The sequence below is a fragment of the Piliocolobus tephrosceles genome, chromosome 6 (genome assembly GCF_002776525.5).
Source record: "Piliocolobus tephrosceles isolate RC106 chromosome 6, ASM277652v3, whole genome shotgun sequence".
Taxonomy (NCBI): domain Eukaryota; kingdom Metazoa; phylum Chordata; class Mammalia; order Primates; family Cercopithecidae; genus Piliocolobus; species Piliocolobus tephrosceles.
The window spans coordinates 75,218,178-75,241,822 of record NC_045439.1 but is presented as its reverse complement, the minus strand read 5'-3'; the positions used below and the strand labels follow the sequence as shown (position 1 = coordinate 75,241,822).

Genomic DNA, 23,645 nt, shown 5'->3' with positions numbered 1-23,645 from the left:
AATTTTTATAAAGTATATAATATATATACAGCATTAGAAAAATAACAAGGTACCAATTTAATGGAATGTAAAGCCATTCTTTCTACTACTTTTTGACTAGTTACAATGAAGCAGATGCCCCAACAAAACAATGAAAGTTTGACATAAAGTTCACTTTTTCATTAAAAACTCAGAAAAAGAAGGTAGTATTCAGATTACATGCTTCAGCAAAATTAAGGTTTTTTTTCTCACATTCAGTTCTTTCTTCCTCTAGTATAATATAACATAGTACTTAAGCTTTTGAAATAAACATCTGGCAGGTCAGAATTACTAATGATTTTATATAAAAATAACTTTTTTGCCAACATTTTAATTTTCTTTTTAATTTTCTCCTTTTAGTCAAATCTGTCTGACAACCAATGTAAGTTCAAAATCTTCTATTCAGCTACTCTGTCTTTCCAGACAAGAGTAAGAGATAAGAATCACTGCTGTGCAAACCACCATGGAACATGTATACCTATGTAACAAACCTGCATATTCAGTACATGTATCCCAGAACTTAAAGCAAAATAAGAATCCCTGCTCTGTAGCCTCTAAAAAAATAATATACTTCAGAACCCAATGGCTTTGTCTAAATGGAAACATTTCCACATAAAATTCAACTCAAAAGCTTTTGGACCACATATTTGTCTAAATAGTATACGTCTGATTCTTTAGTAAACATGATCTAAGCTCAGGCCTTGCAATGAAACAGACTTAATAAAATACACTTCAAATACCATGATCTTAAAGACAAGTTCCAAGATAACTTTAATGCCAACTACAGACTTAGCTAAAAAGTGGCACTTGGCTAAAAAGTGCCTACCTTAGCTAAAAAGTGGCACTTGGGGAATGGGTTCAGACTTGGGCTACAGCATTTAGGAAGTTCCTGATTCACTGCTCAGACTTTGTCTCTCTCAAGCCTGTGACCAGAAGTTCTAAAAGGGTTTTGCTATATAGAAAAATTCCAGCAATATCTGTCACTCAGTATAAAGAGAAACAAGATATGGTAGAGAAATCTGACTTTGCAACCTCATCACGAGCCACTTTTCATTCTAGCTGTGGACTCTACACTCAGGGAAATGAAAGTGGCAGCAAAGAATAGTGTGCTCAGCTCCTCAGGCTTCTCTTCATCCTTAGCCAACAAGCCTGCCACTGGTAGATATCAGAGCTCAGGAGAGCCTGTGCTTCTGAATGTACTCCAAGTTAAGGGCTTCCCTCCCCAACTTCTGGATGGCCTACCAGAACTACGGCAATCAGTCATAGAGCTGCCTATAAATCAGAAGTCATGGAGTCCCCTCGATAATCCAGACTGGAGCCTACTACAACCACTGTTTCCCTACTGAATTCCCAAATCAGAAGGAGTCAAATTGGAAATTCACTTATAAATATCAAAATATCAAAATAGACTTGGTCAGAAAGCATCAATTGCCTTTATTGGGGGATATCTGCAAACTAAAGTCAGGATTAAATAGAAGTATTTACTAAAAAAAAAAAATGTATAATTACCTTGTCATCCTGAAAATCAGAAGTCAGCAAGCACAAAAAACAGAGAAAACAATAAACCCTTAGTTTCATAAATAAATTTCATCAGAGTCCCTATCATAACAGATAAAAGCTAATTTAAAAACAGCCATGAGTTGTTTCTCTAAAATTAACTCTGTAAATACATTAACATTCCTGGAGCTATCATAAAACAGACACTAATATATATTTATGTGTTGACAACTTCTATTTCCAGGAACAAAAGTTTGAAATTCTTTTAAAATTGTTTTGATTTTTCTGGTTATAAAATATCTTTGAGTATGGAAGAGAATGACCCTCCTGTTAATGTATGTGGGTGAAATTCTTATCATAGGTCTGTGGAGTTAAAGTTATGTCCCCCACAGGAAGTCATTTGTCCAAGGGAAGATTCCTAGAATACTCTAGGGGTGGAGCCAACACACAAGACCTGCCTGGGCCGGATCATCCCCTAGCTCTCAGGGTGTTGCTCATCACTGCCCTGCAATGGAGTGGTGACATGATGGGTCTCTCAGACTAGAAACTGAGAGGGACAAATAGCCCTGGGGAGTCTGGAAGATCTTAATTAGTGTCACGGGCATTTCTCCTAGGAGGGGACATGAGTGCTGCTGTGTTTAGGCTGGGAGCTGAGTGAGCCGGTACGTCAGTTGGACAGGGTCAGCCCATTAGGGTCAGGAGAGCAGCTGTCACATGGGGTACGTGAGCTGGACAAGGGAGAATGTGTGATAGTAGAACTATGTGCTCTGTTAGCTGGATTGTTTTTACGTCCTTTGCTTCATTTCTCTTTTCCTTTCTCTTGATTTTTACTAAAGTTTCTTGTGAGATTACCACATTGCAACCCCATAAATATATACAACTATTATTTGTCAATCAAAAATTTTTTTAGAAAGAATACTAATTTGTCTCAACAGAACTAGAGAAAGGAATCTGGATTTTGGACTCTGCTCAACCAAGACTGCAAGCCTTGTTTTCTGAGGCCCAGCCACAGTGGTAGCCAAGGGAACCAACTGAGACAGCCCGGGGGTGAGGTGCGACCTATATGGCCAAGTCAAAATGGGGTCTCTTTTCATTTCTGGCTTAAGGTGTTCGTGATTATTATTATTATTGTTATTAGTTTTTGAGACAGAGTCTCACTGTGTTGCCCAGGCTGGAGTGCAGTGGCGTGATCTCGGCTCACTACAAGCTCTGCCTCCCGGGTTCACGCCATTCTCCTGCTTCAACCTCCTGAGTAGCTGGGACTACAGGTGCCCACCTCCACGCCCGGCTAATTTTTTGTATTTTTAGTAGAGATGGGGTTTCACTATGTTAGCCAGGACGGTCTTGATCTCCTGACCTCGTGATCCACCTGCTTCAGCATCTCAAAGTGCTGGGATTACAGGTGTGAGCCACTACACCTGGCCTGTGATTTGTTTTAAAGTAAGAAAGCCCATTTCTCTATATAACTCCACTACTACTGGAATTTTATTTCCCCAAATTAGTCAAACATCTTGTTTTTAGAATTTGATATTTTTTGGACCAGTGTTGATCTCAGGTGTGAGTTCCCTTCATCAAGTCCAAACATACATGCCAGGCACAGTATCTAAACTGCATGCAGAAATACCATTTCTAAGAGGAGTACTCTCAGATTTTCAGGCATCCAGCTCATTATATATCATGGATATGTTTTATATGACACACCAGACAGTTGGGACCCTTGATTGCCTCGAGTCCTGTAGATGCTCTGCTGCATGCACAAGGGCAGGGAGGCAGGCCAGGTTTTCAAGATGATCACTCAGATTCCCTCTGATGACAAATGACAGAAAGGCCCATCTCTCATCAGCATATGGCCGCGCTGGGTCTCAAATGAAGGTAGGGAAGGACTTCAAAGGGCCATCTATATCCTCAGGGCGGGAGTCCTTTCTGTTGAATCCTGAAACAGCCTCTCCCACTGGGACAGCACCCCCTACTAAAGAGAACTGCCTGAAGTGAGCAGAAATCATCTCCATGTAACTTCCACTCACTGATCTCACTTCTAACCGGTTCATCTGTTATTTCTCCAACTAAACAACTATTTTCGACAAATCACTTTAAAGTTGTATTGAATGCCTTCCCGCAGTAAGAAAATTTAGAGTTTTGTATTTAATAAAATTTTATTTTAGATCAAAATTTATTGTGGCCAGATTACTACAAAAAGATTAATTTTAAAACTCATGAGAGATGAAACTTTGATGATCATTTGGGATTCCCCTTGCTTTTTGCTCATTCCAATTTATGCTTACAATAGTTTTAAACAACACTGGGATTTTTTTGTTTTAAATGATGAATCCTCAATTAGATTAAAAATGCTCTTAAGTGTTTGCTGCACTATAAACTGGAGGGAAAGGATAAGAAGACATTGAGGCCAGTCCCCGAACACCCAGTTTAGTTGTGTGCTTGTGCTTACCTTGGGTTGGATGGCCTCTTTCTGGCTCACCAGTTGAGACCTTAAGATGAGGACTTCTTCCTTGCGGACATCAAGCTCCTCACTCACAGAGGTCAGCTGCTCCATGAGGACACGGTAGGCAGGTGCACCTGGGGCAGTCACCTCTGGTGCACTTTTCTCACTGAGGGCCTTGCGCAACTCATTTAGCTCATTCTTCAGTTTTTTGTTTTCTGATTCTAGTTCTTGACGCTGTATGAAAAGACAAAGAAAAGTTCATTGCTGTCATCCTCAACTTTACATTGGATGCTCAAACTTCTCCCAAGCTGGTAGAAGAATTCTGCTGAAAAAGTTCATCAGAATTACCCTAGTGAATGGCTTCCTAGGTTCTGCCAGGAGCTCTGCTCTGCAAATTAAGGAAGTGTGACATCAAGTAGAATTGAGCAAGGTCAATGGAAGTTTGCTTCATCAACCCAAATTCCAGAGTCAAATGTATTCTGGCCTGCCCAGGGTGTGTTCACTGGCATGGAGAGACTGCTGAGACCCAAGGGGTGAGTTTAGCCAGTGCTATGGAGCCCAGCTTTTGTTTGTAGATAAATATACGGGAAATCTGAGGGTCCAGCTGGCCAGGATATTTCCAACGAATGAATCAGATGGGTGGATCCCTGAAATCTTTAGTAGTTTCCTCTTATTTCCTTTATAAAGCAGAATGGAAAGACTATTGAAACGTTAGGCTTTAACTTCTAATTTAAAAAATTTACTATATCGTTCAAACTGGTAAAACTCCCTTTAGTGTCTAAATGACAATAAATAGTGCATTATTCAAACTTCTTTTCTGTGTGACATTGCGGGTGGAGCCTTGGGAGGCAGGAGGCAAGGCTGAAGGCCTTCCTCCAGCCACCCAGAAAGATATGCACATCCTCATTCCCCCAATATTTCATGTCCTACCAGCCAGCCCCTGCCACCAGTTAGTGCCGCCCACTCCATGTTCAGTTCAAACAATGGCAATAGGAACCCAGAACAGAGTGACACTGACACTAGAACACAAGTGTCACAAGATGCTGGTTGGGAAACACAGATGTAGACAGGCACTTAAAAGCACTATGGGGCCTCATTTAGCACAGGACACATGGCCTGATGATACTGAAACACTTGTGTATAAACACTGAATATTTTAGTTTCTTCCCAGAGACAAAAGCTTAGGTTTGTAGCACCATATGGGTCCTTTCAATGTGTTACATTAAAACTATTTAGGCTGGGCACGGTGGCTCATGCCTGTAATCCCAGCACTTTGGGAGGTCGAGGCGGGCGGATCACAAGGTCAGGAGATCGAGATCATCCTGGCTAACACGGTGAAACCCCGTCTCTACTAAAAATACAAAAATTAGCTGGGCGTGGTGGCGGGCGCCTGTAGTCCCAGCTACTCAGGGGGCTGAGGCAGGAGAATGGCGTGAATCCAGGAGTCAGAGCTTGCAGTGAGCCGAGATCGTGCCACTGCACTCCAGCTGGGGCAACACAGCGAGACTCCATCTCAAAAGAAAAATTAAAAAACTATTTAAAGTCCTTCTTTTTTCTAGTTTAAGAATATATAACCCTTTCTTTCATGAATTAATCTATTCTTTTGTAAAAATGAATGCTCCCTCCCATCCCCGTTCTCCCACCAACTGATAATCAGATTCTTATTGCTCATTTCTGTAACAGAAGACACATAAATGTCATTACTTTGATGTGTAAACTACAAATGTTTCCCAAATTTACTGTGTATCAGAATCACCCAGAGGTCTTGTTCAAACACAGATTGCTGGGGTCCACCCTCAGAGATTCTGATTTAATAAGTTTAGTAGTGTGAGGCCTGAAAATTTGCATTTCCAACAAGCTACCAGGTGACATTGATCCTGCTGGTCCAGGGACCATATTTTGAGAGCCACTAATCTAATGCTTTGCGATCCAGGCTTCATTCATACTACAGAGAATGTTTTTATTCATTCATTATTGTGTGAGGCAGGAGAAGATCTGGAGAGCAGATTCCTACTTCTATGTCTGGTCTGCCCCATCACACCCAATTGGATCTTTATAGTGGCCGATCCTACAGTCCACGTCCTTTACTACCACAGCCTTGAATGGCAGCTACTTCTCCTGTTCTTGTTTAGACTGAAGTATAGCTTATATGAAATGGAATTTATAAAAAGAAACAACAAGAAGTAATGCAGAATAAGGCTGAAGCTAGGACCTCTGGTACAACCTCCAGCCCTTAAGGATGTTCTCTGAGAAAAAGAGAGGCTCTGAGTGGGCCTCTTGCCAAAACAAAATATTCAAAGTCTTGAGCAGAAACTCCCCATTACCTTGAGTGACTCATATTCCAGTTCTGCACCTCTAATTTGTGGTCTTTCTTCTTCCTAGGGAAAAGTTAAAGTAAAAGTTTTATATTTTAATCGTCACATTTTTACTCTTAAAATATTTACTTGCTCTACAGAAAACAGGGAAGAGAGTTTAGCCCTCACTATTTTAACCAAGTGCTGCTTGGATAGGCTGGGCTGAGTCCCCACTAAGGAAAAGACTGCTGAAATGGACATAAAGCCCCGCCTCAGCTCTGCGGATGGGCTGTGCTGTGCACCTTGGCCTTGCTGCGGAGCACCTGCTCCTCCTTGCGGTCCAGCTCATCCTGCATCATCTGCTTCTCCTGCTCCAGCTCTGTGACCCGCTTTTGGAGCTTAAGAAACAATGACATGTCCAGAGGTACCTTCTTCTCACTTGGCTCCTAAACACCAGGAATCATAAGATGGTCAAGACAAGCCAGAAGACATAAAAGTCAATGAGAAAATGACAAATAGTTCAACGGAAAAATAGGCAAACTTACAGAATAAGAAATACAAACATCTAGAGAATATATTTTAAAAATGCTCAACCTAGCTAACAATGAGAGAAATGCAAATTAAACAACACTGAGCTGCTACTTCTCCCCTATCAGATTGGCAAAGACTAAAAAGATTCATGATGCTCTGTGGTAGCCACAGTGTCTCACACGATATTGGTGGAAGTAAAGGTAGGCCTTTGAAAAGGGCGATTTTGCTGAACTTACTAAAATTTAAATGTGCATACCTTTAACCTAGCAAATCTACATTTAGGAATTAATCCCACAGAAATACTTACACAAGTATATAAAAATATATGGAAAAAGATATTCATTGCAGCATTTTTTTTTGTAATTGCAAAAACTGGCAAGAATCCGAATGTCAGTCAATAGGACAGTTGCTTAAATAAATTACGGTATAGCCAAACTGTGAAATATTTTTTAGCTGTTAAAAAGAATGAAGTAGGTGGGGTATGGTGGCTCATGCCTGTAATCCCAGCACTTTGGGAGGCCGAGGCGGGTAGATCACAAGGTCAGGAGCTCAAGACTAGCCTGACTCCAACATGGTGAAACTCCGTCTCTACTAAAAATACAAAAATTAGCCAGGTGTGGTGGCACGCGTTAGTAATCCCAGCTACTCAGGAGGCAGAGGCAGGAGAATCGCTTGAACCCAGGAGGTGGAGGTTGCAGTGAGCTGAGATCGCACCATTGCACTCCAGCTGGGGCAGCAGAACGAGACTCTGTCTCAAAAAAAAAAAAAAAAAAAAAAGAATGAAATATATCAACATGAGCAGATAAATATGTCTTAAAGTATTACACGAACACACAAACTGTAGGACAGAAAATATACCTTGCTTTTGTTAATACAACACAAATGCATGTGACTTGTAAATGTATACCTAGCACATGCATATAAAAATTTGGAAGGCCATCAATGGTTATCTTAGAGGACAGAATGTACTATGGGAAAGTTTCATTTCTTTACGTTGTACATTCCTATATTTAAATTGTTTACAATGGGCAGGTTCTACATTTGCAATCAGGAAGAATGATTTTTGAAAATATGAAATGCCAGCATAAATATATTGAGATCACACATAGAAAACTGAAATCTGAAAAACCAAAACATATACACTCAGCCCTCCATATCCTTGGGTTCTGCATCTGTGGGTTCCACATCCTCTCAGACTCAACCAACTGTGGATCAAAAATATTCCAAAAAAAACCTCCCAAACAATAAAAATAAAAATGATTATCACATTTTTACTGTTAGAATACTTACTGCCTCTTCAGAAAACAGTGAAAAGAGTTTAGCCCTCACTACTTTAACAAAACGTTGCTTGGTTAGGCTGGGCTGTGTCCCCACTAAGAAGAGACTCCTAAAATAGACATAAAGCCCAGCCTTGGCTCTGCAGATAGGCCTGCACTGCGCACTTTGGCTTTTTATTACAAATACACAACAATACAGTATAATAACTGTTATACTGCATTGTTTACATAGCATTTATATTGTCTTAGGTATTACAATATGCTGTATTTGTCTTAGGTATTAAATAATGTTTTATTTAATTATATATTTTCTTAGGTATTAAATAATGCTATAGTTACATAGCTTTTCTTAGGTATTATGAGTAACGTAGAGATGACTTAAAGAATATGGAAGGATGTGCATAGGTTATATGTAAATACTACTGCATTTTATATAAGAGACTTGAGCATCCTTAGATTTCGGTATTCATGAAAGTCCTGGAGCCAATCCCCTGTGGAAACCAAGGGACGACTGTATAGTTTTTAATAAACTGAAGAATAACCTAATAACATTTTAAAAGTGTGTCAACTGGTTCCAAAACAGAATCACAGTGAGACCTACTAGGATAAATAAAGGTACACTAATTACAGCTTAAAAATAATGGAAACAACTAACCATCTTTATGGAAGTTGTGGGTGCCATAATTGTTTTAACATGTTTACTTAAGGTCTTAATTTTTTTTTTTTTTTTTTGAGAGGGAGTCTCGCTCTGTCGCCCAGGCTGGAGTGCAGTGGCCAGATCTCAGCTCACTGCAAGCTCCGCCTCCCGGGTTCACGCCATTCTCCTGCCTCAGCCTCCGGAGTAGCTGGGACTACAGGCGCCCGCCACCTCGCCCGGCTAGTTTTTTGTATTTTTAGTAGAGATGGGGTTTCACCGTGTTAGCCAGGATGGTCTCGATCTCCTGACCTCGTGATCCGCCCGTCTCGGCCTCCCAAAGTGCTGGGATTACAGGCTTGAGCCACCGCGCCCGGCCAAGGTTTTAATTTTTAATGAGGTAAGGAGAAATAATTGTACTATTAGAATTAATGTAGAAGAAGATAAAGAGTCCCTTTGTTAGAGAGACAGAAGTGAGGATGGAGGAGCAAGAGAATGGCAGCAATCATTTATTTAACTAAATGGTCAATGTATAATTATTAAATGATTGGCAAATCTACCCAATTGTTTAAAAAGAGAATATTTACTTTTGCTTTTCTGATATGAGAGCAGAATAAGCTTTTACAGAAAATTTAGGAAATAAGAAAAATTCAAAGAAGAAAAACACGCCATAATCCTATCTCCACAGAAAAACTATAATTTTTTCTTAGTCTTTTTCTCTATGCATCTATAGATATAAAGAATTAGAATAATATTGTCATTATAATTTTATATGATCTTTTAAACTTGGCATTGCATTGTTTCCCAAATTTATAATATGATATTTAAATATATAGTCAGGTGTGTCACCATTTGCTTAGCTATTGTTTTACTGATGGGTGTTGAAGTTGTTTCTAATTTTTTGCTATTGGAATATTACTAAAATAAACACTCCAGTATACAAATATCTAAACATTAACTTCTTATAAGTCCATCAAATTGGCCAATTTACACTTCTATCAGCAATCACCACCTTGCCTTGAACAGTAGTGACTGTTATAATTAAAAAAAAACATTTAGCTCAGTTAATAGACCAAAAGTGGCACTTTGTTGTTGATTTAATTTGCATTTCTTTGACTTTTTTTTTTTTTTTTTGGACAGAGTTTTGCTCTTGTTGTCCAGGCTGGCATGCAGTGGTGCAATCTCGGCTCACTGCAACTTCCACCTCCTGGGTTCAAGCAATTCTCCTGCCTCAGTCTCCTGAGTAGCTGGGATTACAGGTGCCTGCCACCACACTTGGCTAATTTTTTGTATTTTTAGTAGAGACAGGGTTTCACCATGTTGGCTAGGCTGGTCTCGAACTCCTGACCTCAGGTGATCCACTCGCCTGGGTCTCCCAAAGTGCTGGGATTACAGGCATGAGCCACTGCGCCTGGCCTTCTTTGGCTTTTGATGAGACTGAATAATTTTTATTTTCAGGAATTGTATATTCACTAGCTACCTTTGGTCTTTTGTGAATTCATAGTAGTGTTAAGTGTTATTCCAGTTCTAAAACAACCCAAGAAGAATCAACTGAACAAAGAAGTAGGCATTTATAGGCTGTCAAAGTCATTTGTCCACAAATTAATTACACCTGAACTTTTTCTTTCTGCCTACTTTGTAATACTCAACAATTAGAAAAAGTTTAGGTATATAATCTTTATAATAAAGTCTGTCCTGACTTAGCAGAACAGATATAACATCTTGCCACAACATGAAATCACTATAGAGTTTCATTCGTATAAAAATTCTTTTCTATATGTCCCCCATAAAAATTAAGCATAAAATACTTATATTGACGCTTATTTACAATTTAAACATTCCATATTATATATTTTAATGTTTGTTCATTATGAATGATGTATATGTCCCTGAAATTTTAAATTATTTCATCTTTTCTTACACAGTCACAGAACCTTTCATTCTAGAAATGAATGTAATATGTCATTCATTATACCTAAAATATCATTTGGAAATCATTCCTTTGAGCCTTGAATGGGCACTTTTTGTTTAAAAGGAAGCCTCTTATTAAAATGGGATGGTGTTTTGACAACTAGAAGTAGCAAAAAAAAAAAAAAAGAAAGAAAAGAAAAAAATGTGATGGGGTAACTTCAGATATCGGTTAATACTACATAAACAACTAGTTGACTACTGGACAAGAGCAAAATTCTGTGGATAAGAGTATTAAAATAGAAGATAGAAGATCACAAAAGATTACATGTGAAAAATGCAAAATGACTTAAGGCATAAATATTGGTAATTATTTAAGGGTACTCCCGATGGTGCCCATTCTGAGCCCTGATGACACGTCTAACTAAAGAGATGTCCTCGTTATACCCCATGAACAAGAAGGAAGATTGGGCCATCTGTCCCAGAGAAGTTTCTGAGGTTTTGTTTCGCTTTCTTGCCTTAGTAAGGACTTTGTCACCCAGGGCTTTTCTAAGACAGCGAAGCTCTTTGACCTAAAAAATAACACTAGTCTCTCATCTGAGGAAAATCAAAATAACTGAATGTAGTCACAAAATTACCACCATTACAGGCCTGGCAGTCATTCTGAAACAACTCCTAATGATAGCTGAGAAAGTTCTGGTGACCCTTCCCCAGATGTGAAAGGTGTGAGAAAGCTTGAGAGCAGAAGCAGAACAGGGATCATCAGTCGACAGCTCCTAAAAGAGGGGCACACCAAGCAAGAGGAGCACTGGTTCCAAAGCAACATCAACCCAGCCCATGAAGATCTGCAAGCGCAGGAGGGCTGTAAAACAAGTGGGGCCGGCAGGCGAATTCTCCAGAGAGCTACAGACTGGTTTCCAGCAAGCACACCTTTTTTTATTATGGCTTCCCCCTACCAGCAGGAGCTGCTAAAGTGGTACTACACTGGACTGGGCAGTTTGTAAATGTATTTCCCTACGACTATTGCAAGTGAGTACTCCCACTGAGATCAATAGGATATAATCCTAAAACCTTCCTATCTATTGAAGGCTCAGAAGTCCTAATTTTGAAATCTTCAAAGTCCTTGTGGTATGATGGCACCAATGATTATTCTCAACATACAAGTCTTTCCTCCCAACAAGAGATGGAATCTATCCTCTTTGCCCTGAATCTGGGCTGGCCTTGTGATTTTCTTTGACCAGAATGTGGCAGAACTAACACTGGGCCAGTTCTAGGCCTAGCTCTAAGAGGCCTGGTATCTTTTAGTCTCTCACTCTTAGAACCCACCTACCTGCTGCTGAAGAGAGGCTACATGGAGAGGCCCAGGGAAGAGAAGCAAGCACTCTACAGAATGCAGCTACATGAGGCACTCCGACCACCATCACATGGAGCAGAAGAACTCCTCAGTCAAATCCCACAGAATTATGAGTAATAATAAATTACTATTTTTTTAAAAAAACACTACAATTTGAGATCAATTATTACATAGCTATAGATAACTGGAAAAACCTCTATCCTGCTATACACTGGCCATACTGTTATATCCATGGGCCCAGCCAATGTTAGCTATAGATAGAAAAGGCATTTGGAGACTTGCAGTGTAGAATCCCTGGATGGAAGTCAGTAGAATATAATGGCTTAAGAACATGAATTCTAAAGAGACAAGCCTCAGTTAGTATGCTGGATCTACCATTGATAAGCTGTGAACTTGGACAAATTACTTATCCTTCTTGTATGTATGATTCCAATGATATGACATTCAGACTATAAAACATTTTTCTTCAAAACAGAATGAGACGGCAGAAACTTCATTCTTAAGTAGAACTAAGACAAGAAAGGAAAGAATGACTCAATTTCTCTAGCTATTCTGCCAGAAGCAGTCTATTTCTGATTTGGCCATTTTCAAAGAATACAATATAAAAATAGGACAGTTGTATCTGAATTATCCATTATTGAAACTATATCATATTTAAAAAGATCTTAGAATTGGTTGGGAATAATCTAACTAGAAATCACTATACTCTTGGAGTTATAGTAATACATCATTTTGGTTTCATACAACATAACACAAAACATTAAAGCAGATTTCTAAACTATTTTCCATGCATTTTGTAGAAGAAAGTTACATTGGTAAACACTGGCAAAAAACAGAGGCAGCAGTTTTGCTAAACTCTGGGGCGCCAGTGTTTATGATATTCAAGGACAAAGGGCTTACTTGAAAAATAATTTACCTCTGTCTACAGCGGTGGTCTATAGATATAAAGTAAATAATAAATAAATAAAATAAAATAAAATAATTTACCTCAGTCTGAAATAAAATCCTGTATACACATCATGTTAGGGGTAAAAGAGAATTACAAAAATAAAATCTCACCATCAAAATTGCATTAAAAATTAAAATTAAAATATGTATTGACAAAAAATATGCAATAGGTATGTACATAGCACTTAAGTGTACAAAAAGGTAAATAAGATAAGTTTGTATCTACAGGTCACTTATGAAGAATAAATGATTCAAACAAACACTACGTTTATGGCCAATTGGAGTCTGCTCTGCAATGGAAATGTTCCTTGTTAACAACAGCATGCTCACATCCTACTTTCAGTGGCAGATGTCTAAACTGTACCTCTGTCCTCGATGGAATGTCTTCCATTTCTGCAATTTCAGAGCTAAAGGTATATTCAGACTCGTTGCTGCTGTGGGTGGAGTCTGTCCTCTTGTGTCCAGGCTTAGGCACATGCTGCAAGGCAAATAACCCAGGTATAATTAACACAACATAATTAGTCTAGGCATAGTTAAGACAGCATCCACCTTGACTTGGTTCTTATCCCTACTGCCTGACTTGTATTGGTGCCCAAGTGATCTGTTCCATATTGTTTTGACCAAATAATTACAAAAAGGTCACCTCTTCAAAGAAAAAGGTACACTGGCATGACATGACAAGAACAGTTGCAAATCCAAATGCCCAAATAAAAATCACTTGTGATTATTAGTGGAGTACCCTTTGGATGTTGAAAGCTTTGAGCGGTCAGTCACACTGGGTGAAGCAGTGCTCAGTGAAGCACTGGGTAAAGCTTCCAAGCACTGACTTTAGTGCTGTAATCAAATAAAACTTATCAAAAACCTCATAAAATATATTGAAATGGCATGCACAATCATTTTACTGCATGGTAATTGGGCAAAAATGGTTTAAAGGAAAGATGAAGGCGTTCACACAGGCAGCTCTAATTTCTGTCACTTTAATACATGAAGTTAAATCTTTGGAGTGATCAGTGGGCAGGATGGACAGTACAGCAGAGGTAAGAAAGCTGCTCTAGTAATCCTCTGAAGAGCCCTCGGTTATTACCTCAAGACATCCGGGTGGCATTTTTATGACATGTAATACTTAGGAAATTAGTGTTCAGAAAGCTCATGGGGAATAGAAAAGTTTAGCAATGACACACCCTTCCCTCCTGTAGGAGAAGGGGTTAGAGAATAACTTGAGGGAAGAAGGAATTAAAAGGCTGGGCTCTTAGCATGTCCCCAGCAGGAGAGGTGGAAAGATCCAGTGGCCTTTATCTTTCAATGTTAAAGTCCTGAGGGCTTCAGAAAGGCCTCCGAGAGCTTTCTCATCTGTCCAGTTTTCTTTGTACCTTTCCCCAGCTGCTGGAAAAGAGCTGGAAGCCACAAAGAGCTTCTTTGTCTCTTCCCTTCCAACACCCAGGCTTATGGAGAGAAGACTCATTCAGAGACACTTAAAAGTCTCCCAGGCCAGCCCAACCTGTACTGCAAAGTGAAGGGAAGATCCAAGAACACCAGCACCTCTGAAACAATCCAGAAACTGGGGTGCACACTAAAGGGGATAATCATCACAGATGAAGTCAAAGGCACTCAAATTCACTGTCTGTTTACAGACACAGGCACTCTTACTTAAAGTTTCCAGCCCAAGACCACAGTTGTATGAATGGCATTTATTTAATAAACTGGTTGTATCACTAAGAAAAATAGGTAGTCCAGATAAACACCAGGACAAAGATTTTTAATAAGCTTATTAAAAATGAGAGAGATCCCTGTCTTCCCACATATATCTATCATTATACAAGGAATACCTTAAGGCATTAATAGAAGCAACATTGCTTTTTGCTATTTAATGTAACTTTTGGATACAGGGCAGTGGTTAAGTGCTCTGGGTCTGAAAGGAGACAGAGCTAGGCAGGAATACCAGCTCTTCCACTTACTTGTCCTTTACCCAACTTTTCTAGGCCTCAGTTTCATCATCAGGAAAAAAAGGGTACTAATTTCTATCTCATAGGGTCTGTGTGAGGATTAAATAAGAGTGTGCAAGTAAACAGTCTGGTGTGGCATAACAAGCATTCAATGAATGTTAACTGCTGCTGCTGTGATATTTAGGGGACTGCAGTGATTCAGCAACTTCCTTGTTGGTAACTTTTCAGTTCTCTGTTTTTAGGATTTTGCTCCCCCGTTTATATGTTTTTCAATTACAAGGACATATATTTGACTAGATCAACATGTTCTCCTTCAAGATCTGCATCTCCCTCCTCTTCTGCTCCTGATTTCTCCCATGATTCCTTCTTTTCCAGAACCTGTTTTATACCCTTTGCCAAGACTAATGACCCCATGATTGACATGCTGGTTTCCCTCCACTCTCTGGAATTAATTTACCTTTAAACACTTCATAAGCCTGTATTCCCATGCCTCATCATCTTTTCATCATTGGCTTGAAACTCCTTAGCCCTGGATTGGTCCTTCCTCATTGCCTCTGCCCCTATATTGTCTGGACAACCCAATGTTCTTGGAGAAAAATGCTACACTCTTGTACTAGGGCCAACAACTCTACAGGCTGGTAATAAGTGACACTATTAGCTTACTAGTGTTCTTGGGCCCATGTATCACATAGGTTATGGGAAGCCTGGAGGCAGCTTATCAAGTCCCCTCCCTAGAGTTTCCTCCATTCATATGACAACCCTGTTTACGACCAAATGCTTCATTAGCTCTGGATTGAAGCAGTGAGAATGCCATTTGCAGAAGAGTGTCAGTCTAATATTAGTCAAGTACTCATCTGTTAGCTGTTCAGTTGTACCTAAACATTAAAATAAGATATTGTCGCTAATATTTTAATTGTCTTGGGTTATAAGATCAAGTTTTTTATTCTCTGCAATTCTGGGCAAATGTTTTCTGCAAAACCTGTGATCTGGACTACATCTGGAGCTAGGAAATGAGATCTAGTGAAGAGACAAGTGGAAAGCAAGCGAGCTCTTATCTCCCTTCCTCTGCTTTCTCCTTTTCCCTTCCTCTGACCATTTTGTCTCCCAAGAGGAATGACAGTGAGTCACAGGCATACACAATGGAGAGGACACATGACTGAGAAATAAGAAATTCAGCAACTAAAACTACCCCTAGAGCACTGCTGGGAACAGATGGAGAGCAGGCAGACTTGCTTAGAAGAAAGGAGGAGCTGTGTCAAGCTGCTGGAGGATGGCGTCACTGGAGGGCCCTTCTAGAAATGGCCACCCCCTTGACTAAAGAGACCCATGACCTCCTCACAGATGGATGTCTCTGGAATATGCTCAGAGAGGGATACATGTATGCTACCTGCTTCTCTCATTTTATTTTCTGAAATTCATATTGCATGCACTATTGAAGAATCCAAGAAATTCTGCAGAAAAGACATCTGTTTATCTCTGTTTAACCTGGTAGATTACATTTATTTTACCTCAGAATTTCTTCTCCAATGCCACTTATTAACATCCCAAATAACTAGGGGGTCTCAGAAACACCTACTTATAGGTTATAAAGTTTAGCTCTAACCATAACTGAAACAGAGATTAACCATAAATGTTGGCATGGTCATCTAATAAATACAGTGAACAAAAATATACCAAAGAATGGAACTGGGGAACATAAACACTGAAAAAGAAGAAAACAATTCTAGAGAAAGCTAAGAATTACAGAATGTGAAGGAAGAAAGGTTTCAATGGGACCAAGGGGAGCATGGTGATCAAGGAAGGTGAAGCTTAACAAGGGTCTTTAGATTTGTCAATTGTAAGAACAGTTATAATGGTGACTTACATCTACTTCTAATTTCTCTTTGTCACACATAAATCACAGTAGTGAGGGTTGAAATAATGGTCCAATGTGGGATTTGTATTAGCTTTTTAGTCTCTTTTAGACAGGATTTTCTCATCTGCAAGGTGATGAGAGCCTATCTTTCATATTACATAATCTCTTTTATTTTGACTTTTTAAGTGTCATATTGTAATGAACTTTGTCAATAGGTCCAGATAGAAGCAAAATGTGAAGCAAATACTCTGCTCCACAGATACTGAATTATCTGGCTTTTTATGAGATATTTCAAAGCATTTCTAGTCATTTGTATAATTAGGTTACCTTTAAGGCTGGTACTCGTAGGCAACAAGAGAGCTTGGGAACTCTTTGTTTTCTGATAGCAGGATATGTGGAATAGGGAGAATGTGCAGAATTATTACAAGTATGAAAGGTACATTGGAAAATGCAGAAGAGTCCTTGAAATAGATAATTCATTATAAATGGAGACTGAATTTTCTTTTCATAGGAACATGTCTTCAAAATTATAATCAAAACCAGTCTACATGTAAATGTTTCATTAGGCCATTCAATATATGAAACAAAGTTCAACTGACTGGGCGCAGTGGCTCATGCCTGTAATCCCAGCACTTTGGGAGGCGGCCAAGGTGGGTAGATCACTAGGTCAGGAGATTGCGACTATCCTGGCCAACATGGTGAAACCCCGTCTCTACTAAAAATACAAAAAATTAGCCAGGCGTGGCAGTGGGTGCCTGTAGTTCCAGCTAGCTACTCAGGAGGCTGAGGCAGGAGAATCACTTGAACCTGCGAGGCGGAGGTTGCAGTGAGCCGAGATTGCACCACTGCACTCCACCTGATGACAGAGCGAGACTCCGTCTCAAAACAAAAACAAAAACAAAAATTCAACTGTACTGACTTTATACTATCATTTAGCAAAGTCTTTAAAGTGTTTGACTTTACTGAAGTACTTGTGCATAAAATTATATTATTTCTGAGATTTGCTTTAAAATAATCCAATCCATTGGATGGAGTGGGTTGGGGAGATGGAATGGGAGGTAAATATGTGTTGAACATTCTGGAATTGGGTGGTAGGCACACGGAAGATATGGAGGTTCATTCTACTATTCTATTTACTTTTGTATATGTTTAAAATTTTTCATTAAAAAAAGCAAAAGTGTTTGACTCACCACCATAAGGGTCATCTCTTCTTTGAGGTCATCATATCGTTCTTCTAGGCGACTGAACTCATTCAGAAGGTTCTGATATCTCAGTCTTTCATCATTAAGGTCGAGCTCCAGTTGTTTTGTTTCTTCTACTAACTTCTTCTCCATAGTTTCTGAAATTAAATAAAGGATATGCATACCAAAGATGACCCCTTGAAAATGCAATTGTGTAAACATGTGTACTGATTTCCAGTTTCTCTGCAGGGAATTTTACTTTTAGTATCACTGTGATCCATGAAGAGTGTCTTAGTAAAATTTAGGAAAAGAAAAAATGACCAAAAAATGAAATAATTTATTAATATTAACAATCATCTACTGAATTATTGCCCGTACTCTGGCCTTAGTCCCACTAATTGATACACTGGTTACAGCACATCCTTGAAAAACTTCCACTAGTCACTGTCTAGTAACTAAACTATATGTATTTTTATTCCAGTGGTATTTTATTCATAAAATTCTTTTGCCCAAAGTAGTATACTCTCTCCAAAAGTCAGAGATATTTCTCAAGAGAATGGCAACTTTTCAGTGGACCCAGCTGTCCTATTCTACAGAGTCTCTCTTCATTTACCATCTCATGGTTCTATCTTACATTTTCTATGACTTTAACCTCCCCTGCTGTCCTATTACTCTGCAGCTTCTAACCAGATAAAAGGCCAGATAAAAAGCCTGGCCAGCTGTGTTGTGTGTTTCTTGGTCATCCCCCACGTGCTGCTGAGGAAACCTTGTCTTCTCCATTTACCTAACCCCTCCACCCTCTCTGTGGCTATGGTTTGTTTTTGGCTAGGACATGATCTGGAAATTGGAGATTAGCCCTTGACTGCAGATTAAGTAAAGTAACAAAACCTCAAATCTCAGCTATATGTCTTAACTCAATCAGTCAACCAGTCATATTTATAATATTAAGCTTCCTACCACTTTGCTCCATTTTACCCATATATTTTGAGGTTAAATCTTAATCTGCCCTGCCTGCTTCTATAGCTTCACCACTGCTTTCTCTGTGAGCACCATGACGCAAGGGCTACAATGTCTTGTCACAGCTGCTTTCCTGGTGCCCACCACAGTGCTTCCCTAGAGTAGGGCTTTAATAATTTTTACAGGAATGAATGAATTTCTTCTCTCTAAAACATTCTACAAGTTGCCTTTTATTCTCACCAGAAGCTGTTCTGAGGCTACCAAAAAATTTTCCCTTGGCATACTCACTGACATTTCTTTGTTTTTACAGTTCACTTTCAAATAACATTTTATATTTTCCTAGAAGATTCTCATCATTCTGGATCCTTCTGTTACATGCTGCCTCCCAGCAGCCTTCTTTCCAGGGCTCTGTTTTCTCCTTCACCTCTTAATTTTATTTTCTGGCTCCTTTTCTTTACCTCATCCCTTAGTATGGTCATTAATTCCAGGTTTTCTTCTCTTTCCTCTCTATTATCCCCTTCAACTAGGAGAGGTGAGGCAGTCTCTCTTACCATCACAGTTTTAATGGGTATCTTTAGGCTCCCTTCTTATTTTTTTCTCTAATCTTTAATCTGGATTTGCTTTCTGAACACCTCCATGTTGAGGTCCTCGCTGACATCTCAAACTTAACACTCCAACAACTGGCCTCATTAATTTGGCCTCATAAATGTGTACTCTTTTCTCAATATCCCTATTACCAATAACATACCATTATTATTTTGTTATCTCATTGTAAAATCTTAGAACATTTTTGCCTTTTTTGAATACCAATGTAATCAACAGAATGTATATGAAAATGTACTATTTTCATATAATAAATCCCCATTCCAAACCATCTTTTCTCTTCCATTTCCACCACTAATTACTGTATAGCTCTGTATCTTCTTACCCCGTATTTATATATATGTGGATCCTTATTAATTTGTCACCATTCTAACCTACCCCACAAACAGAAAACAGAATAAATGTCCATATCTGGTTAGTTCTCTATTTAAAAAATTAGTGTTTTTTTAGCTTAATAGAAAAAAGTGGTGAATCTTAGAATAATATCCATTGATTTAGCCCAAAAAAAGACAACACACACACACACACACACACATATAAATATACACATATTAGCTCAAAAATTCTTACTAAAACATTAGGAATCCTATAAGCCTTAACTAATGAATCACACATGCAGAACAAATTTAATTTTTTAAAAAAATTACTTATGACACTGACTGAACCTGAGTTCACATTTGTACCTAGAGATACCAGATTTACAATTTATCAACCAACTAATTCAACCAAAATATGTGATCTCTTGCGTCCTGGAACTTTGTACATTTGCTGATGATAGCCTCAACTTTTAAAAATATTTAAACTCTAAATAACATTGTGTAACTCATCAAGTAACACTGTAACTTATACAACTTTGGTGTGAGGTTGGTTGGCGTGTAGTACACGTGTAAGCTTTACCTGTCATCTCCTTAGCCTGCTCCACAATGCGGTGATTGAGGGCTTCTTTTTCCTGCTTCAGCAAAGTATTTTCTTCCTTCAGATTTGATACCAGCTATGAAATGAAACAATAAAGTGAGGTGGCTGCAATGGACAGAGGAAGCCTGATGACCAAGGATAAAGACCATAAGCAGTCATTCCTTACTTCCACCAACTCTGTGCTTCCTATCTTTGCCTGGTTATGTCTAGTAACCTTACAAACTGGCTCAAGCATTACTCCCTCCCAAGAACCTTCCTGAAACCCCTTTCAATTAGCTGTCTTTTCCCTGTGCTACCACAAGACCCTGTATATGCTCTTTATATCCGTCACAAATGATTTACTTTCCTCTTTTACAGAATAGACTAGAAATTCTTGAAGGATAAGGATGGTGATAGTTTTTTACTTTATGCCTTAAACATTAAAAAATTGCCTGGCACTAATGTTAGCATTTGCTCTCAAAGGTAATTGATATTACCGTCTTATTTCAACGCTTTCACATAAAGTTTATGTGTACCCATGATTCAAGTGGAGAGATTAAGGAGGTTAAGAAGGATGTGAGGATGTTTTAGTCTGGGAAATTCACTGAAGACCTTTTGATTCTCCCTGATATCTATGTTAAGAAAGATAATTTCTCTTTCATCTCTCTTTAAGAGTTTTACAAGGCTGAGGCTGGGCGTGGTGGCTCACGCCTGTAATCCCACCACTTTGGGAGGCTGAGGCGCGCGGATCACGAGGTCAGGAGATCAAGACCATCCTGGCTAACACGGTGAAACCCCGTCTCTACTAAAAATACAAAAAAATTAGCTGGGCGAGGTGGCGGGTGCCTGTAGTCCCAGCTACTCGGGAGGCTGAGGCAGGAGAATGGCGTGAAGCCAGGAGGCGGAGCTTGCAGTGAGCCGAGATTGCGCCACTGCACTCCAGTCTGGGCGACAGAGCGAGACTCTGTCTAAAAAAAAAAAGAGTTTTACAAGGCTGAGAACTAGTGCTTTTATTCCATGTTTAAATAAGCATTGACATTACAACAATGTCAATGTACTTAATGCCACAGAACTGTCCACTTAAAAATGGTGAAAATGGTAATTTTTTTAATAGTTTTTTCTTTCTTTTTTTCTTTTTTTATGTATACATATCCTTCTCACCAGGTCTTCTTTTTTTTACTTTTTTTTAAATTATAAAGTTCTAGGGTACATGTGCACAACGTGCAGGTTTGTTACATATGTACACATGTGCCATGTTGGTGTGCTGCGCCCATTAACTCATCATTTACATTAGGTATATCTCCTAATGCTATCCTTCCCCTAACTCCCCTCCCCACAATAGGACCCGATGTGTGATGTTCCCCTTCCTGTGTCCAAGTGATCTCACTGTTCAGTGTGGTATTTGGTTTTCTGTTCTTGCAATAGTTGCCTGAGAATGATGGTTTCCAGCTGCATCCATGTCCCTACAAAGGACACGAACTCATCCTTTTTTATGGCTGCATAGTATTCCATGGTGTATATGTGCCACATTTTCTTAATCCAGTCTGTCACTGATGGACATTTGGGTTGATTCCAAGTCTTTGCTATTGTGAAAAGTGCCGCAAAAAACATACATGTGCATGCGTCTTTATAGCAGCATGACTTATAATCCTTTGGGTATACACCAGTAATGGGATGGCTGGGTCACATGGTATTTCTAGTTCTAGACCCTTGAGGAATCGCCACACTGTTTTCCACAATGGTTGAACTAGTTTATAGTCCCACCAACAGTGTAAAAGTGTTCCTATTTCTCCACATCCTCTCCAACACCTGTTGTTTCCTGATTTTTTAATGATTGCCATTCTAACTGGTGTGAGATGGTATCTCAATGTGGTTTTGATTTGCATTTCTCTGATGGCCAGTGATGATGAGCATTTTTTCATGTGTCTGTTGGCTGTATGAATGTCTTCTGTTGAGAAGTGTCTGTCCATATCCTTTGCCCACTTTTTGAGGGGGTTGTTTGTTTTTTTCTTGTAAATTTGATTGAGTTCTTGTAGATTGCAAAAAGAAAATGGTAAATTTTATGTCATGTATATTTTAACGAACACACTCACAAAAGCTGACTCTTAACTTTCTAGTTCTTTGCTGGATAAGGATTCCCAGGAAGGAAAAATCAAAACCAAAGGTAATTTTGCAAAGTAGATAATTTTCATCTTTGGAATAAAATGTGTGCTTATGATGAGTAAAATCTGAATTCCTTTTTCTAAGCAAAAGTTTAAGAAACTCTGAAAACAAGAGCTTTAATAGTAGGGAGAAAGCTGGCAGGCAATCTCTCATCATGTCAGGGGGTTTAGGACAGGAAAAGAGGGCTCCAGGGAGCAGGAAAGTTGGATAACCACACTGTGCCACACACAGCAGACATCAGTCCAGAAGGTATCCCTTCTGAGGGCTGTCTTTTCTCTCTGCACTGATCTTGCCTTAACATCCACTCTCAGTACCAAAAAAAAAAAGCCCCAGCTCTCTGTGGGCTTTCCGGAGAGGCTCTTGTTTGGTAGGGGTACACAACAAGTCACCTATGGCGCTTTTTCAAAATAATGTGCCTAGCCCACACTCCCAGAGTCTGGATAGCTCCCTTTTTATATAAAAACTCCTCAGCAGTTTTAATAAATGCTCTTGGTTAGGAACCATACATAACTCTACTGTAACTTCTGGGCTCCTTGATCAGACTGAGAATGTAATTTTCCTGACCATGAAGCTGACTGTCACAGTGAAATGTTTTCATTCTTCCCCTATCACTACATTCCATCAACAGAACTAATGGGGCCGGGTACGGTGGCTCACACGTGTAATCCCAGCACTTTGTGAGACCCATGTGGGAAAACAGCTTGAGGCTAGGAGTTCAAGACCAGCCTACACAACATAGGAAATGCCTCCTGAATGTCTGAATTAATGGTAGTGCCTACAGCTATCTCTCTGAAAAGAGGAGAAAATGAAATGAAATGAAAGAAGACATGTGAATCTGCTTGTGTGTTTATTCTATCAGACTAGAAAGGCAAGAACTTGGCTTTAAAGAGGAAAGGAGAATCTTCCCACCACACTTAAATACTGGACGGATTCTGAGGAATCAGAAGCTGGAAAGCTTCCGTGGTTTTGGGAGACTTAAAGGAAGAAAAGAGATCTTAAACATTTAAGAGTATCTTTTTGAGTGCACATCTGAGTTCTGAGAGAACAAACTTGCCCTATCAAAACAACATTACATAAAACAGAAAAGAATCTCACCTTTTGGCACTGCTGTTTCTATATGTAGAGCACAGATCTAGAGATATAGCAGG

At 39.2% G+C, this 23,645-nt stretch overlaps 1 protein-coding gene across 9 annotated transcripts in view; it reads right to left on the bottom strand.

Moving 5' to 3' along the window:
- MYO5A (myosin VA) overlaps nucleotides 1-23,645 on the bottom strand; it is a 218,209-nt gene that overhangs the window by 39,323 nt on the left and 155,241 nt on the right. For 4 of the 9 annotated variants that reach the window (XM_023227136.3, XM_023227138.2, XM_023227143.3 and 1 more), the window contains exons 23-29: nucleotides 20,338-20,431; nucleotides 17,890-18,038; nucleotides 13,266-13,379; nucleotides 6,552-6,695; nucleotides 6,280-6,333; nucleotides 3,962-4,189; nucleotides 1,528-1,536 (exon numbers count right to left, since the gene is read on the bottom strand). In XM_023227136.3, coding sequence (XP_023082904.2) covers nucleotides 1,528-1,536; nucleotides 3,962-4,189; nucleotides 6,280-6,333; nucleotides 6,552-6,695; nucleotides 13,266-13,379; nucleotides 17,890-18,038; nucleotides 20,338-20,431 — 792 coding nt within the window. The remainder of the gene's footprint in view (nucleotides 1-1,527; nucleotides 1,537-3,961; nucleotides 4,190-6,279; nucleotides 6,334-6,551; nucleotides 6,696-13,265; nucleotides 13,380-17,889; nucleotides 18,039-20,337; nucleotides 20,432-23,645) is intronic. The other 5 variants (XM_023227137.3, XM_023227141.3, XM_023227144.3 and 2 more) reach the window with 2 other exon arrangements.